Genomic DNA, 17,128 nt, shown 5'->3' on the forward strand with positions numbered 1-17,128 from the left:
TGGGCTGCGTGATCCCAGATCAACCATTCTTGTGAACTTTCTAACAATACAAACAAACCATGGCTTATACTTGTGTAGAACTGCTGAGTTGGATTTTGATCATGGCCCCCTAAATATACTGAGTGGTAAATCAAAACCAGAAAAGGTCAATCTTTAGCCCAACATGTGGAATCAAAATTGGTTTAAAAAGAAGGAATGGCATTTATGCAGGGCCTTTCATGACTTCAGGACATTCTCTAATGTGCATTATAGCCAGTGACAGTTAAGGAACCATTTTTATTTGTATGAAAACCTACTTCAACCAATTTATGCATAGTAATATCCCACCAACAACAATGAAATAAATAACCAATTAATCTGTTTTGGGTTGGGTTGATGGATAAATAATTGCCACAATAGCAGGGAGAATGCTTTTGATCTTTTAAAATATAGAATCATTTACGTGCACGTGAGGAAGCAAACCCTTTATCTCTATTTGAAAATGTATACTTCTGAAAGTTTAGTACTGCACTGGAGTGTGACCTGCCAACATCAATCGATGCTTGAGGTTACCACCAAGCAAGCAAACTGCTGAATGAGACCTGTGACAGGTGTTGTTCCATTGTGTTCTGTGAAGGTACTCCATCAAATTGAAACCAGTCTCAATAGCTTCCCCCTATTTCTAAAAGGCCTTCTCCAGTCTCTGGCTGCCGGCCCTTTCCATTATCTGCAGGTTCTGCCCACAGAATTGTTTGGAGAGTTAACACGACGGTTGCAAGCAGATTGCACTCTGCTAAACAATCCCATCGTTGAAGGGTATTGGTGCAGGGCCAGCAATGCAGCTTAAACAGTGAAGGCAGATTCCAATCCTGTTACTCAATCCTGGTTTGTGTCAAATCAGGTTCTATTTCAAGGCGTGTACTGACTGACATTCCTTTTTAAAGATAGTAAAATGAGGCCAACTTGTCATCTAATGAAACAAATAAAATTTACTTGTGAAACATTGGTGGGTCCCCACACACTAGGCAGCTCTGAATATATTCCAGATCGTGTCATCTAATGACCTCTAACTGCTCTGTCCCAACACTCCTGTCACTGCTTGTCTATTCTTTTGGCACCCTCCTTTCTATGCCAATTAGAACATGAATAGAAACTTTATCTGATTGGCTGGTTCATAATCCTGGCGATAGGAAAATGGAGGCCAGTTGACAATGTTTTCAAATCCCTCCTTGGAGTTGCCCTTCTATATCACTGTGACCTCCCAGGCCTACATCTCCAAGAACTTCCTTCAATTCTGACCTCTTGTTCAATCCCCTAACTTGCTCATCATTACTGGCAGTGCCTTTAACCATCTGAGTTCTGAGCTCTGGATTTTTCTCCCTAAAACCCTCTGCCTCCCTGGCTTGCTTTTCTGTTGTGACTCTCCATTAAAATCTGCCCCTCATCCTGATATCATTTTCTTGGGCTTGCTGTCATTTGATTTACACTCTGTAAAATACCATAGGATATTTTTACTCAGTTAAAGATGCTATAGCTCTTGTTGTACTGGCATAATTTGCAACAAGGAAAACTAACAGGTTTATCTAAAGGCTTTTTCCACTCTTTTCTAATCCCTTTGTGATATCAAATGAAATGTTGTTAGTTTCCAGTACAGGAGTGAGATAGTTAAAATCTTGACCATTCTTCTCCTTTATATGGTGCTGTAAGTATGGGCGAGTGACATGCTCCCTGAAGCGCTGAGAGTCTCCACTGGATAGATTATAAAACTTGAGCACTTTTGGCACTCTGCTAAGAACTGTTTGTTGTGACATCTATTCTTCACAGTTTGAATGTAATAACAGAGACAATATGTAAATCAATTAAATATTTCTCCAAGTGAAAATTAAAATGCCTTGGGTGTGACCTCATCAGATCAAAGGCTCTCTGCTCCCAAAGAAAGAAGGAACTTGCATTGTTCCCTCTAAACTGCACGGGTGCATGGCCCTGCAGAATCAGGAGCAACGCAAGAAACAGGACACGCACAGGCAATACTACTTTTTAAGATGCGTGTGTGCTCTACCACACCATTCTTAAAAGGGCTCTGCAGTGCAACAAACATGTCATACGCTCAGTGGGAAATTAGAGGGAATGCTGTTGTACAATATCACGAAGTACACTGCAACCAGTGAAGTATTTTGGAAGTCTAATCACAGCTGTAATTTAGGAAAACATGGTAGCTAAATAGCACACAGCAAGTTTCCACAAACAATGTGGCTCACTATAGAATTATAGAATCCCTACAGCGCAGGAGTCATCCATTCGGCCCATCAAGTCTGCGTCAACTCTGACAGAACATTCTCTGTGTCCCTCTCTGTGTCCCTCTCTGTGTCCCTCTCTGTGTCCCTCTCTGTGTCCCTCTCTGTGTCTTAACCCCACATATTTACCCTGCTAATCCCACTAGCCTGCACATCTTTGGACTGCAGGAGGAAACCAGAGTACACCCCTGGGAGAACATGCAAACACTCAAGGCCAGAATTGAATCCAGGTCCCTGGCTCTGAGGCAGCAGTGCTAACCACTGTGCCACCCTATGCTTCTGTGCTATGCTTACAATCATTTGTGGCATCTTTTACATTCACCTGAGAGGGCAGATTGAGTGTGACATCCCATCTAAGACACTGACCTAGAACAGGACAGCACTACTTTAGTATCTTTTTCTTTAATGCTTTCATGCAATGTAAGCGTTGTTGAGGCCAGCACTTGTTATCCATCCCTGCCCTTGAGAAAGTGGTGGTGAGCCACCGCCTTGAACCACAACAGAGATGCAATTGTAGGTACCTGCGTGGTGCTTTTAGGAAGGGTGTTCTAAGTTTTTGACCCAGTAATGGCAATAAATATTGGTCATGCAAGCACTCGGTCGTCTTGTCCCAGTGCAGTGGCAATGTCAGCCTAGATTTTGTATTTGAATCTCTGGAATAGGACTCTGAGATGAGTGCTATGAAATAAAACCCTCATAATGGGTAGGATGTGTAAGACTTGTATTGTGCCACTGAATTCCCTTGATAATTGACTTTAGCTATTTATCAAATGTAGAAGTGGAGATGCAGCTTTCCATGTCTTTTTCAGGGTAGTTTTACTTCAGCCCCATGTGTGTAAAACTATCTATACTTTCAGGGAAGCCAGGAGCACTGGTTAAACCCTTGCACAATGCAGTAGTATCTCATGTGTACATAAGTGTGTGCAGGGATGTTGTACCCTGTTCTGTATTACACAACCTCTTCCATTGGATTCTGTTATTTCTGAAGTTGCTGCCTTATACTGGTTGACAGTAATTCAGCAATAACAGGGAGGTTTGCACAAGACTGTAGGATTTACATGTGTCTGATCAGTTCCACTGCATCTCCCTCCCAGTCCTCATAACCTGCTAATTTCTAGTTGCTTCAGACTTTAAAAGTAAGAGCAGAACTTTGCGATATCAGGCAAAATAAATGGCTGTTATGCTCTTAGGCTTCACTCATTTTTCTCAGAAAACTCCTGTAACCATGAGCTGTTTATTTTTTATTTATATAAAAGAATTGGCATTGGTTCATTTCTTCGATTTCCCACTATTGGGCAGCAGACCCATCTCTAAGATCATTAAGACCCTGATCCCATGCAAATCACACTTCATGGCAAGCTGGAAACGGAGGCTGGAATATGAAGTGGAATCTGGTCTTACCTCCCAAATCTCACCTCCAATGTGAAAATACAGCTGTGAGTTTGAATCCCAAATTGAGAATTTGAATAATACTTTTACACATACTAGTTTAAAATAACAAGGGAGTTGTTGAATTGTTGTAAATACTTGTGGCAGATTAAGGGAACGCTATTCTATTGCTGATGTTTCTGGTTTGGTAATCTGGACTAACATTACCATTACTACCAGATTTAAATTAAATCTGGAATTAAAAGCCCATCTGGTTTAATAATTCCTTTTAAGGAAAAAAACCTGCTGTCCTTACCCAGTTTACCCATGTGATTCCAGCCCACAGCAGTTTGGCTGAGTTGTAATGAACAGTGGAAGAACCGTAAAACAGAAATAAAACCAGTTCAACTGCCCAGCAGTGACCTCGGCACCAAATGTGATGAAGGCACACTCAACCCTGGTATTGCTGATTAGTCCTCCTTACTAACCATCCCAAAATTGGGAGAGCTGTCCCATGTATTAGTCAAGCAATACCCTGACATATCCATGGATGGAGGAGTCTGAGATATCAGCTGAGACCTGATTTTGTGAGTATGACTATGTCCTGTCCCCTGACCCACCAGCAGACCAGACCCAGTAGAGGTGGTGGCAGTGGGAATGCAGTCCTGACATAGTGGTAAACTGGCTGTTTTTTTTCTCTATTGGCTGGTTTAAACTGGCTTCTTCCTGCGCTGAACTTTTCTATGGGCAGGTCATTGTACTGGTGATATTAAATGGGGAAAGTTGTGTGTTTTGTTTCATAGTTAATGTTGGTGACTATATCCAGGCTGTGTTGGATCGTAACCTGGCTGAGAATATATCTCGAGTGCTGTACCCCAATGACAATGTAAGTATGTCATTTTGAACTTCTGCTTCTGTTTACTGCACCTTCATCCCCCACTTCCTATAAGCAATAAGTGGAATTTTGATCCTATGTTGGGGGTTGTCCCCACTAGTTGTTCCTATTCTTTCCAATGTGGTGGGATCCTGTGCTGCTCCTGATCAGGTGGCCCTGTAACATTGAAGGGTAGTCTGCCTCCGACACAATCTGAGGCCAGCTAGTCTCCATTGTTGGCGGCAGCACTACCAGGTGCCAATAATTCTGAGGTTTTCACAATGGGTGATTACTGGATCCCAGGAGACTGAGTGAGGCGAATGGGGAGCAAAGACCTTGATGCAAGGGAGAGGAATGGATTTTTCCGTGGCCGTTCCCCTCCTAATGCTGGGCCTCTTTAATCAGGCAGGTTTTGTGGATTTGCTGGACAGCCCTTTTTAAGAGGCACAAAAATAGCATGAGTCCCATTAAGTCCCTGAGCCACTATTAAAGCAGGCTCAAGGATAGTTGCCTTTTGGGTTGTTCATTGATTCTAATTGACCCCCTGCCCCGCCCCAAAACTGGAAATTGAATGTGGATATTCCCACCTGTTTCTCCGTGTGCCCTTAGCATCATAGCCACGCTGGCAGGCTCCATTAAATTTCTACTAGAGACTTTCCACGAACATCAAGGTACTCCCAGAAAGCCATTGTCATAATTCTCTTGTCAAGATGGTGCCAGATATCCTAAAAGAGTTGCAATGTCACTTTGAGAAATACTCTCGTTATGAAGCAAAGTTCCTGCACCCTTGCTTAATGCTGATGTCAGAGATTAAGAGAAAGAAAAGACTGGCATGGGGGCGGTGGTGTAGCATTAGCTGATGAAAGGAAAAATGACATTGTTCTCAGCACAGGAAATTGTAGAATATTAAAGAACATGAGGCCATTTGGCCCATTATGCATGATAGCTTTTTCAATTGCTGACCATTAGTCCCATTCTACTCTCTTGCCATTGCTCTGCAATACTTTCCCTTTTAAGTGTTAAAGCTTCTTTATTTCCTGTGTTTCAAATGCTCTCTAGAAAAGAGGAGCTGAAAAATGGCCTGATAAATTTCTTAAAAATTATGAAGGGGTAGCTTTAGAGAAGATATTTTCACTTGGCAAATTCAGGAGGAACTACAAAATTTGCCAAGATGAGTAGTTAGTGAATAGGATCAATGTATTTGAGGGGAGTCTAACCAAACATATGAGGGGGAAAATATGCTGATGGGGTTAAATTAAGAGACGTAGGAGTAAGCTCATGTGGAACTCAGAGGCAAGGGATAGAACAGTTGGCTCAATGACCAATATGCTTTACATTTTACGCAACTCTAAGGAACTAAGTGGACACTTTTTAGGCCTGAATTTTCAATGCCAGGAAGGCAGATTTGGGACAATCCCCAGCTCCTCAAACTCAACCAGGGAGAAAATGCCCCAAAAATACAGATTTGGTCAGGGATGGGAGGGTAGTGAAAATGGAACCCATGGTGTGTATCCCTGGAATGAGTACGAAGGCTGCCAATTGCAGAGCTGAGCTGGTCAGAAGGCCTGTCTTGCTGCACCAGAACTGTATCGAAGTTTTTTATAAAACATAAAACAGCTGTCCAGCCTCCATGCTACATGTCCCTGCACCAACTGCTCCCATGACTCTCTACCTCATAGCCCTTCTTGCCTCTTTCCTGTTCTCCCATCTGTGGCTCCCATTAATTACACTCCTCCTCTCCCTCCACCCATAGCCCCCATTTCACTCCACCTCTCCACATTGCCCTGCACACCTTGCATGTCAACCTTGCCTATGTAAATACCCCCATAGTCCCCTGTACAATCCCTATATCAATATTGTGCCAATCCATGCTTCCCAATCCACTATCTTTTAGAACTACACGCCAACTCCCACAGTATACATCATGGCCAGACCTCAGGACCCGTGCTGAGATTAAATAAAGTTCTAAGTGTCTGTTGCAGACTTAGACAAATTACTGCCACATCTAATCTGCACATGCTAATGAAACTTGGACACTACTGGAGGCATCTGCTGTTTTATAGACTGTAATGTGGATTTTTGAATTGACCCTCTGAAAATAATAGGTGCTATTTTTGGGATGGAACCTCCATATTTCGGCCTCCTCCACCATTATTTGCAATGGTGGAGGGGCTATCCATCATTCTGAAAATCCAGGCTTTGCTGATAGCTGCTCTGTGCGCTAGCTGATCTTCTGCTGTGGGCTTCTTGGAAAATGTGGCCTTGAACATAGGTTACGTTTACAAGAAATGCGAGAGGAACTTTTTTTGAAAATCAAAGGTGGCAGGGATAAGTACATGGAACAAGTTACTGGCATGAGAGGTGGACAATAAAACTCCTTGGGTTTCAAGAAACAACTAGTTATCCTCTTGTGGACAAGTTAGTTTTGATGTTATGAGAAATGAGCCAAGAGCTTGATTAGGGGAGATAGATGGAGCAAATGTTTTCTACTTCAACTGCCTAACCATGGCTATTGAGTAATATCTGAAAGTGAGACAGTGTCTTTCAGCCCCTCTTTAGTGACCCGGCTTTCATCCTGTCTCCCAATATCTCTCTCTCTCTCTCTCTCTCTTTCCCTTTCCCCCCGCTCCTGCCCACACACGCACAATGATTGGGCCCATGCAACGCAGTGGGACCATATCAGTGTTTTAGTACATGTGCCTTAAGCTTGTTGACTATGTGATAGAAAGTTAAATATCATCATACCACTTAGTTCTTTGAAGGTAAAGAGCTCCGTTTAAAGCAAGAGTACTTTGTGGTAGCTGCCTCACTCCAGGACATCATCCGTCGCTTCAAGTCATCAAAGTTTGGTTGTCGGGATCCAGTCCGAACTTCATTTGAAACTTTCCCAGACAAGGTAAGCTTCCCAAAGATGATGCATTAGCAGAAGTTATCTGCAGCATAATTGAATACATTTTGCAACATATAACCCCCAGCATCCTGGGGATAACGTTTAACCTGAAATTTAACTGGACCAGCCAGAGTTTGGGAATTCTGCACCACATAACTTGCCTCTTAACTCCCCAGTGTCTTTCCCACAACCGGGCACAAGCCAGGAATTTTCTCCAGTTGTATACACAAACTGAATAAATTTACATTTTTAAAAACACCCAGGATGTTGTGAAAAAAGTAGAAGAACCAATATTTATCTCAATATTAACATCAACAGATAATCTGATTATTATCACGTTGTTTCTTGCTCTGTGTGCAAACTGCTTCCTGCATTTTTCATATTGCAACAGTCATTACACTTGAAATTACTTAATTGACTCCAATCTGTTCTGGGAAGTTATGAGGACATAAAAGTGTTATATAAATGCAAATATATTTTTAAACATAATCTTCAAAAATCACCAACATTTCCAATAAACACAATTGCAGCATAGAAGGAGTCATGACAGGGTAGATGTAACTGGGATGTTCCCCCTGGCTGGTAAGCCTAAAACTAAGGGAGATAGGCTCAGAATAAGCGCCAAACAATTTAAACTGATATGAAGAGGGATTCCTTCACTCGAGGATGGTGAGTCTTTGGAACTTTCTACCTCTGAGGACTCTGGAAGCTCAATCACTGAACATGTTCAAGACAGAAATCAGTAGATTTCTAGAAACTAATAGTGTGGGAAAGTGGCACCGAGATAGATCAACTATGATCTAATTGAATGGCAGAGCAGGCTTGATGGGCCAAAATACATCGGAGATGCAATTATTGGAGATCCCTTAGTTAAAGGGACAGATGGGCATTCTATAACCTATATTCTATATCATGAGTCCTAAAGGTGTGTGGCCCCCTCCAGTGTTAAGGTAAAGGAGATCATAACGGATACAAAATATTATTCCGGGAGAAGTGAGTGAACCAGAAGTTATGGTGCATGTCACTTCTGGTGGCAGAGGGGAAGGTACTGAGGTCATGCAATCAAATTTTCAGGACAGGGAGGAAGTTGTGGAGATCCTGAGGCACTGTCAGTAGCATTCCTGCTTCTGAACCAGAAGCTGTGGATTTGAGCCCCTCCCCATGACATGATGGCCAAGGAAGGTGTTCACAACACAACCAAACATGCTGACTATCAACCTACAAATCTTTCCAACATAAGCTAGTGATAGGCAGTCCAACTGAGAGAGACTCTTGCCAAAACCCTGCACATCTCCAGCAAGACTTCTTTATTCTTGTACCCCAATCTGGCAAAATTAAAATATGAAAATAGAACGGCAGTTAACATTACAAAGGAACCCAAAAGTCTTTGACCAGCATGTATATAGTAATGGGTAGGAGGAGATAGGATGGGCCCTATTAGGAATAAAGAAGGCTTATATGCTTAGCGATGCAGAGCAAGGCTACGAATGCTTAGAGTTTTGTATCAGTGTTTAATAAGCATGAGAACTCTGTCAAAAAATTGATAGAAGCAGAGTGATAAAGGTAATGAGTGGAATGAAAATTGATGGGCAAGATATTTGGGCAAGGCTGGTAATAGGAGAAGGTGAGTCACCTGGTCCAGACAACTTGCATCCCAGGTTGGTAAAGGAAGTGGGTGTGGTGATAGCAGAGGACTTGCGATAATCTCCCCCTAGATACTGAGGAGGTACCAGTTGTTGGAGAGTGATAAAGTGACATCCTTATTCAAGAAAGGACAGAATAGTGGTTAGCACTGCTGCCTCTCAGCACCAGGGACCCAGGTTTGACTCTGACCTCGGGTGACTCTGCAAACTTCACACATTCTCCCCATGTCTGCAAAAGTTTTCTCCAGGTGCTCTGGTTTCCTCCCACAGCCCAAAGACATGCAGGTTAGGTGGATCACCCATGCCAAATTGCTCCTTAGTGCCCAAAGACAAGTAGGTTGGGTGGATTAGCCATGATAAATGTGTAGGGTTACAAGGATAGTGCCAAAGGAAGAACCTGGGTGGGATGCTCTTTAGGTGAGTCGGTACAGACCTGATGGGCTGAATGGCTTCTCTACATTGTAGGGATTCATGGTAAAGGATGTAAGAATGTTCTCCTTAACTACAGGTCGTTCAGTTTAACATCAGTGAGGGTAAGGTTTTAGAAACAATAGTCGGGGAAAAGACCAACACTTAGGGAGGTTTGGAGTAATTAAGAGCCAGCACAAGTTTGTAAAAGGCTGATTGTGCTTGAATTTTTTGATGAAGTAACAGAGAAAGTTAATGAAGGGAATGCAGTGGATGTTGTTGACATGAATTCTAAATTGTTTGACAAACAATTGCATAAAAGGCTGGTAAAGAAAATTGAGGCTTGTGGAATAGGAGGGGCCATGTCTGCTTTGATTAAAAAAGTGATTTAAAGTAGGAAACAGTGAGTCATAGCGAATAGCTGTTTTTCAGACTGGAGAATGGTAGGCAGTGGTATGTATGTTTCAGAGCCAGGACCACTTTGTGTATATAATACATGGTTTGAGATTTCATCCAGTATTCCAAAATTTGCAAATGATACTAAACTTGGAAGTGTGGCAAGTAGTGTCAGTGAGCAATTGCATGTAACAAGGCAGAAATAGGCAAGTAGAGTGGATAAATAAGTAGCAAATGGAATTTAATACAGAAACGTGAGCTCCTTTTGACAGAGGGAATAGGGAAAGGCAATGTTTTGAATGTTAATGGCACAGTTTTGAAGAGTGCTCAGAGATAGAGGGATCTGAGGGTCCACAATTATGGAAATGATTAGAACAGACTAAGAGCTACCCAACTAATCCTATGTCCATGCCTTTTCCTCATAGCTCTGAAATGTTTTAATCTCTTCAGACACTTATCCAATTCATGCACATAAATCTTTGAAGGTGGAAAGAATTATTGATAGAGTAAAGTATATCAAATCTTGGGCTTCATAAATAGAGGAACAGAATACAAAAGCAGGGTAGATTGGCTGAACCTTTATGAAGCTCTGCTAAGGCTACAACACGAGTATTGTTTCCAGTTCTGGTCACCACACCTTGGGAAAGATGTCAGGGTCCTGAAGAAAGTACAGAGGAGATTTATCAGAATGATTTTTAAGAGTAAGGATTTTAGCTACAAAGTTGAATTGGAGAAACTTGGGTTGTTCTTGGAGCAAAGGAGTTTGAGGGGAGATTTGATGGAGGTGTACAAGATTATGATCAGTTTAGATCAAGTAGACAAAGAAAAGTTGTTCCCATTAGTGAATGTACAAGGACGAGGGGGACGCACATTTTGGGTTTTGGCCAAGAACTGAGGGAAGAACATTTGTTTTAGGCAATGAATGGTAATGACCTCAAACTCACTGTTCATAAACTTTAAGGTTGTGGAAGCAGAAATGATCAATAATTGATTTGAAAAGAAGATTTGTTGAAAGCTTGAGGGATCGAGCAGGGTATGGGGCTGTCTACATTGCTCGAGAGAACTGGGATGGGCTTGATGGACCAAATTAATGTCTTCAGTGCCGTTATGGCTCAATGACCCACAATACTTCTCAGTTTTGTGTCTGTCATCCCTATCCATTACGCTGGCTTCGTTCCTGATATTTAAAAAGAGAAAGAAAAGCTGATTGGTGTAGATGACTCAATAGGATGAACAAAATGCATAACTAAGCAATTGTTTTCATGCCAAAATCGATGGACTTTGATTGCTAATGGGACTGATTACCAAACAGGAAGGCAAAATAAATTAATGAGTTGAGAAGTGTGCCTTCAATTGGCAGCAAATTATAGATTCATAGAATGGTTGCAGCACAAAAGGAGATCATTTGGCTTGTCTTGTCTGTGCTAGCTCTCCACTAAGCATTGATGTATTGGAATTCACACTGGGTATGTAAACCAGAGAGCCTGGGGTAATGCTCTGGGGACCAGCTTTGAATCCCACTGTGGCAGATGGTAGAATTTGAATTCAATAAAAACCTGGAATTAAAAATCAAATCATGACCATGAAGCAATTGTGGATTGTTGTAAAAACCCTACGTGTGACTCCAGGCTCACAGCAATGAACTCTGAAGTGGCTTAGCAAGACACTCAGTTCAAGGGCAATTAGGATAGGCAACAGGTGTGAAGCCCATATCCCATGAAAGAATTAAAAGAACTCATTGGGTGCAATCTTACCTGCCATTCATGCCACACTCCCATTGCAGTGAGGTCAAAGAATTTGGCAATTAGCCAAATCTTTGTTCATTGCAGCAGAATGGGAAAATCCCAACAGCATGAACAGGATGAGACTCCTGCCAATTGCCTGTCTCTTTCCCCTGTACCCCTGTAATTTTTTCCTTTTCTGATAATACTTTTGAAAGCAATGATTTTTCTGTTTCCAGCATACCCTAATCACTGATTACATTTTTTAAAAAATCCTCTTGTTGCCATTACTATTTTTGCCAATCATCTTGAATCAGTGTATTCTAGATCTGGCTTTCTGCCAATGAGAAGTTTTATCCTGTCCTTATTAACTTTGTCCAGACTCCCCTTGATTTTTAACACCTCTATCAAATATCCTCTTTAATATTTTCTTCTCCATGGAGAACAGTCCCAGCTTCTTCAGCCTACCCGGATCACTGAAACTCCACATTCCTGAAACCATTCTCCTGAATCTTTTCTTGCATCCTGTCCAATGCCTTCACGTTATTCTTAAAGTATGTTGCCCAGAGTTGACACAATACTCCAGTTAGGGAAGAATCAGTACTTATATTGGTTTATCCAAACTCCCTAGCTTTTGTACTCTAAACTCCATTTATAAAGCCCAAGATCTTGTGTGCTTTATTAAATGTTTTCTCAGCCTGCCCTACTTCAGTGATTTGTGCACGTGTATCCTTGGATCTTTCTGTTCCTACACTCACTATAGAATTTTTAAAATTTTATAGTGCCTTTCTTACCAAAATGAAACACCTCGCACTTTGAGGTGTAAACTATGTTCTGTTTGCAGCAGCAAGGCACATTCCATGATGCCAATGGCTCCTGCAGTAATGTAGAAGAAAACACTTGCATTTCTAAAGTGCTTTTTGTGACCCTAGACTGTCCCAGAATGTTGATGTTCTTTAAGTGTGGTTACTCTTATAACGTAGGAAACATGGAAGCCATGTTTCACACAGCACGTTCCCAGGCTCAAAACATTAGCTCTGTTCTCTCTCCTCAGATGTTGTCTGGCCTGCTGAGATTTTCCAGAAATTTCTGTTTTTGTTTGTATTAAAGTTGATTTTCCTTTGTTCACAGGTTGCCATTCAGCTCAATGACACCCATCCGGCCTTGGCCATTCCCGAGCTGATGAGAATCCTGGTAGATGTGGAGAAACTAGATTGGGAAAAGGTACGGATTTGAAGAGTAATTTCTATTTCTCATTTTCAAACCAGTAAACACCACCCTTGGCACTTTGCAACAATAGTAGCGTGTACTTGTATAGCCCCATTAATGTAACAAAACATCCAAAGATGTTTCTCAGGAACATTGCCAATCAAAAAGAAATATTAGGGCAGATAATCAAAGCAGCTTGGTCATACAGATAGGGTTCAAATATGTTTCATGAGTTACAACTTTAATCTATTTTGAGATGCTGACGGGCTATCCTATTGAATCTCTAATTTGTGTTCTGTACAAGAATCTTAAAAGCAAAATTTAGTTTACATGAGTGAATATTTTGTTATTAGAATCATGGAATCCCTACACTGCAGAAGGAGGCCATTTTGGCCCATCGAGTCTGCATTGACAAATCCCACCCAGGCCCTATTGCCATAACCCCAGGTTATTCTGCTAGTCCCCATGACATTTGTCGGGATCTGGTCTGGCTGTGGCCTAGCCTATTGCGCATGAAATTTTCAGCAATCTGTTCTGAAAGATGCCTCTCTTGAATCCACAGCACGGAGGCTTCCTCCATTTTGCTATTGTATCAATGGTTTCCCTGCCTAAAGCAGTTAACTTTTTGACCAGTAACCCCCAATTAGTTCACTAATGTTCTTGGGGGAATGAAACCTGCATCCTTATCTTTTCTAGCCTCCATGTGACTCCACTTCCCCATTGACATGGCACTCTGTTACGTATTGACCAGTAGCTACCACAAAGAAGAGTAATGAATCCCTACAACTACAACTAGTTGTAATAAAACATGATGTAGGTTTATTAAGAAGGTGTTGCTAATTTGGAAGAGCATCAAAAGTCCCCACATCTCTTTGCTTACATCACTATGGATCACAAAACGTTATACCAGGAGAGATGCAACCACTTTAAATACATTAACTTCTTAACTATCCTTTGACATGGCCCAGTGATAACTCAGTTGTATAAAACTTTGGCAGGCCAGAGGTTGCATCATTACAAAGCAGCCATTTCAAACAAAAGAACTAAATTAACCTGAAATTGAAAACACAGCTGCCACCAATAAAATTTTCTGTTAGAGAAGTTAAGAGTTTTTATTTTTGTTTGGGAAGAGAAGTTAACAGCACAGTGAAGGGGCACAGCATCGCATTATATCAAGCACAATTTGCACCATCCTTTTTTCGGACAATGTGCCTTTAAAGAAGGAAAGCAATCCGTTCATCAAGATCAAGAAAACTTTGGTTTGAAATGTTTCAATTTGCTTGTCTCTAATCTACATGGGTTCTCACTCTCTCTCTTATTCATTCTTTAAACATCACTGGCAAGGCTGGCAATGATTGTCCATTTCTTGTTGTTCTGAAAACTTGAAGTGAGCCTTCATCCTTAACTGCTGCTGTCTGGGTTGGATAGTGGTTATACACAAATGAATGGCTAGCTAGGCCACTTGAGAGAGCAGTTAAGAGTCAACCATATTGATGTGAGATGGAGAGTTGCATATAAACAGGGCTGTAAAAAGGCAACAGGTTTCCTTCCCTAGAAGGGCATAAGTGAGCTAGTTGGGTTTTACTGACCTAAAAGAGGCTGCTTAAAGCAAGTAAGACTTTCATCCGGGTGAATAATTCTGAAGGTAGGCAACTGAACTACAAAGGTGATTTTGTATTCCTAATTATGCTCATCAGTGCAGGTTCCATTCATCATTTGTGATCAACCTTCTGCCAATGGTCACCACCTAGTTAGTGGACACTGCTAGTTCTCTTTTTTTTTGTTTGGAAAGGATTAGAGTCTATTCAATGGGAAGGGTCAAATGATTGATTGGCTGAAGTATCATTTAACATACAACCACCAAGTATGTGCATAGACCATTTAGTTCACCATCTACCATCTTGGTAGTCACATCGTTGACTAATCAGAACAATTAATCTTTACCAATTAGTCTACAACATGCCCAGAAATGAGATGAGGAAGACACCAATGGTGGTGAGCTTGGGAATCACACAGGACCAAAACTACCGGAATCTCAGGACCAAAACTACCTGAATCACCAAAGCATGTTACATTTACTGTGCCTCAAATTATTCTTGTGCTGATTTTTTTTTTCCTTTTTCTTGAAAGGCTTGGGATATAACCAAACAAACCTGCGCTTATACCAACCACACGGTGCTACCTGAAGCTCTGGAACGCTGGCCAGTTCAGATGTTTGAGCGTCTTCTGCCGAGACACTTGCAAATCATCTATACAATCAACCAGAAACACTTGGACGTAAGAAATATTTGAACAATTTCCACGTGCTCCCCTTCACTTTCTTTTGTTTTCCATACCGAGCTCTGTATCTGATTCAATTTTCCATTGCTTGGGATGAGAGACTTACCCTATAATGTGAGGCTGAATCAGTTTGGCCTATTATTCTTTGCAATTTAGAAGAATGAGAGGGGTTCTGAAGGTGTTTGACAGGGTAGGTACTGAAGTACTGGGTCATTTGCTTGGGAATCTCGAGCAATGGGGCACAATTTTGAGAAAAGATGATGATTGTTCAGGGTTTAAATGAGGGGAAATGTATTCACTGTGTTGTGAATCTTTAGAATTCTCTACGCCAGAGGATTGTGGGTGGTCCATTGTTGAATATATGTAAGGCTGGAATAGACAGATTTTGGATCTCTCACAGGAGAGGACAGAAAAGTGAAGTTGAAGCCCAAGACAACCATTGTAGCGTGGACTTGTGTTCTTCTGTTCTCTGCTCTTTCTGACTTTTTAAAACCCAGGCTTGGCATTGACTCCCTGACTTATTCCATTCAATCTCTGAGGTATTCTACACGGTTCAGTTTTGAAGAACAAGATTATGCAATTCAGCTCCTCGAATATGTTCTGCTATTTGATTAGATTATGGTGGATCTCTCCATCAACTTCTGCTGTTGTCCTGTGTGTATATATGTCTAGGAAACCTTTACAGAAAACTAATCGTTAGGTCTTGAAAGTTTCAAGTGTTCCCTACATCCATGGCGTTTGGAGGCAGAGAGCTCTAGGATCTCTTTAGGAAAACGAAGTGAAGGGAGAAATCATTTGGATTTACAAACCTTTACACAAAATCAATGTCACTTTACTGTTTTATTTCATAATTGAGATTCTGAAAACAAATACGTTTATTTTCTGAAAATACTCTAATTCAAAGGTGCATCTGCAGTGACAGAAATGTGGCAGCTGGAACTATTGTTCATCTTAAAATTGTTAAATATGTTAATGATGAACTTAGTAAGGACAGGAGTAAAGGAAAGGCCACACAGCCCCTCAAACTATTAGAACCGTAGAACATTACAGCATAGAAACAGGCCTTTTGGCCCTTCTTGGCTGTGCCGAACTGTTTTTCTGCCTAGTCCCTCTGACGTGCGCCATTCTGCTATTCAACATTCCGCTATTCAGTAAACCAGAGGGGACCCAGAAGAAGCCAAAACGTTGGTTCAAGGGGGAATGTGAATGGGTGCCCTCCGTTAGCTGAAGTTTGAGATCGTCTGCCTAACTCCAACAACAGAATTCAAAATGGCTGTTGACAAGGATCTGAGAGCTACTGGCCTGTCCTCTCTGGCAAGGAATTTGATCTAATTCAATGGGTCACACACTGCCTTTACGCCCTGCCCAATATTACCTCCATTGAGTTAATTTATTAACTGCTTTAATATCCTAACCTGCACCTTCAAAGTTTTGTGAAGAAACGCCTCCTTTGATTTGGTGTGTATTATGTCTCTTCACTCTTTCCGTTATTGAATTTTATCTGTCATGTATCCACTGTTCCAGAAGTCTGCCTGTGACTATTTGAAGTCTGTTACAATCTTCCTCGGCATTTACCACACTTTTTCAAGTTTTATGTAATCTACAAATTTGTGTCATTTATCCCCAGGATCAAGTGACTCATGTATACCAAAAATAGCAGCAGCCTCAGTACTGAGCCATGGAGAGTCATTGTTTCATTCACCACAGTACTTTGCTTTCTGTTCCTTTATCCTTCGAGCCTGCCCCGCCATTCAATAAGATCATGGCTGATCTGTCGTGGCTCAGTTCCACATTCCCGCCCTCTCCCCATAACCCTTAATCCCCTATCAAAAACCCATCAACCCGCGTCTTAAAAATATTTAGCGAGGTAGCCTCCACCACTTCAACGGGCAGAGAATTCCAGAGATTCACCACCCTTTGAGTGAAGAAGTTCCTCCTCAACTCCGTTCTAAACCGCCCCCCCCCTTTATCTTGAGGCTGTGCCCCCTAGTCCTACTATCCTTTCTGAGCGGGAAGAGTACCAAAAAGACTTAGCACTTGGAACCTTTTTATTTATAACTCATCCA

General features: G+C 41.5%; 1 protein-coding gene across 1 annotated transcript in view; it reads left to right on the top strand.

The window, feature by feature from the left end:
• pygb (phosphorylase, glycogen; brain) overlaps window positions 1–17,128 on the top strand; it is an 85,053-nt gene that overhangs the window by 36,359 nt on the left and 31,566 nt on the right. The window contains exons 7-10 of the mRNA XM_080200137.1: window positions 4,445–4,527; window positions 7,268–7,411; window positions 12,705–12,797; window positions 14,913–15,059. Of these exons, the coding sequence (XP_080056263.1) occupies window positions 4,445–4,527; window positions 7,268–7,411; window positions 12,705–12,797; window positions 14,913–15,059 (467 nt within the window). The remainder of the gene's footprint in view (window positions 1–4,444; window positions 4,528–7,267; window positions 7,412–12,704; window positions 12,798–14,912; window positions 15,060–17,128) is intronic.

This window comes from Carcharhinus amblyrhynchos, chromosome 12, assembly GCF_965287045.1.
Source record: "Carcharhinus amblyrhynchos chromosome 12, sCarAmb.v2.hapA, whole genome shotgun sequence".
NCBI classification, from domain to species: Eukaryota; Metazoa; Chordata; class Chondrichthyes; order Carcharhiniformes; family Carcharhinidae; genus Carcharhinus; species Carcharhinus amblyrhynchos.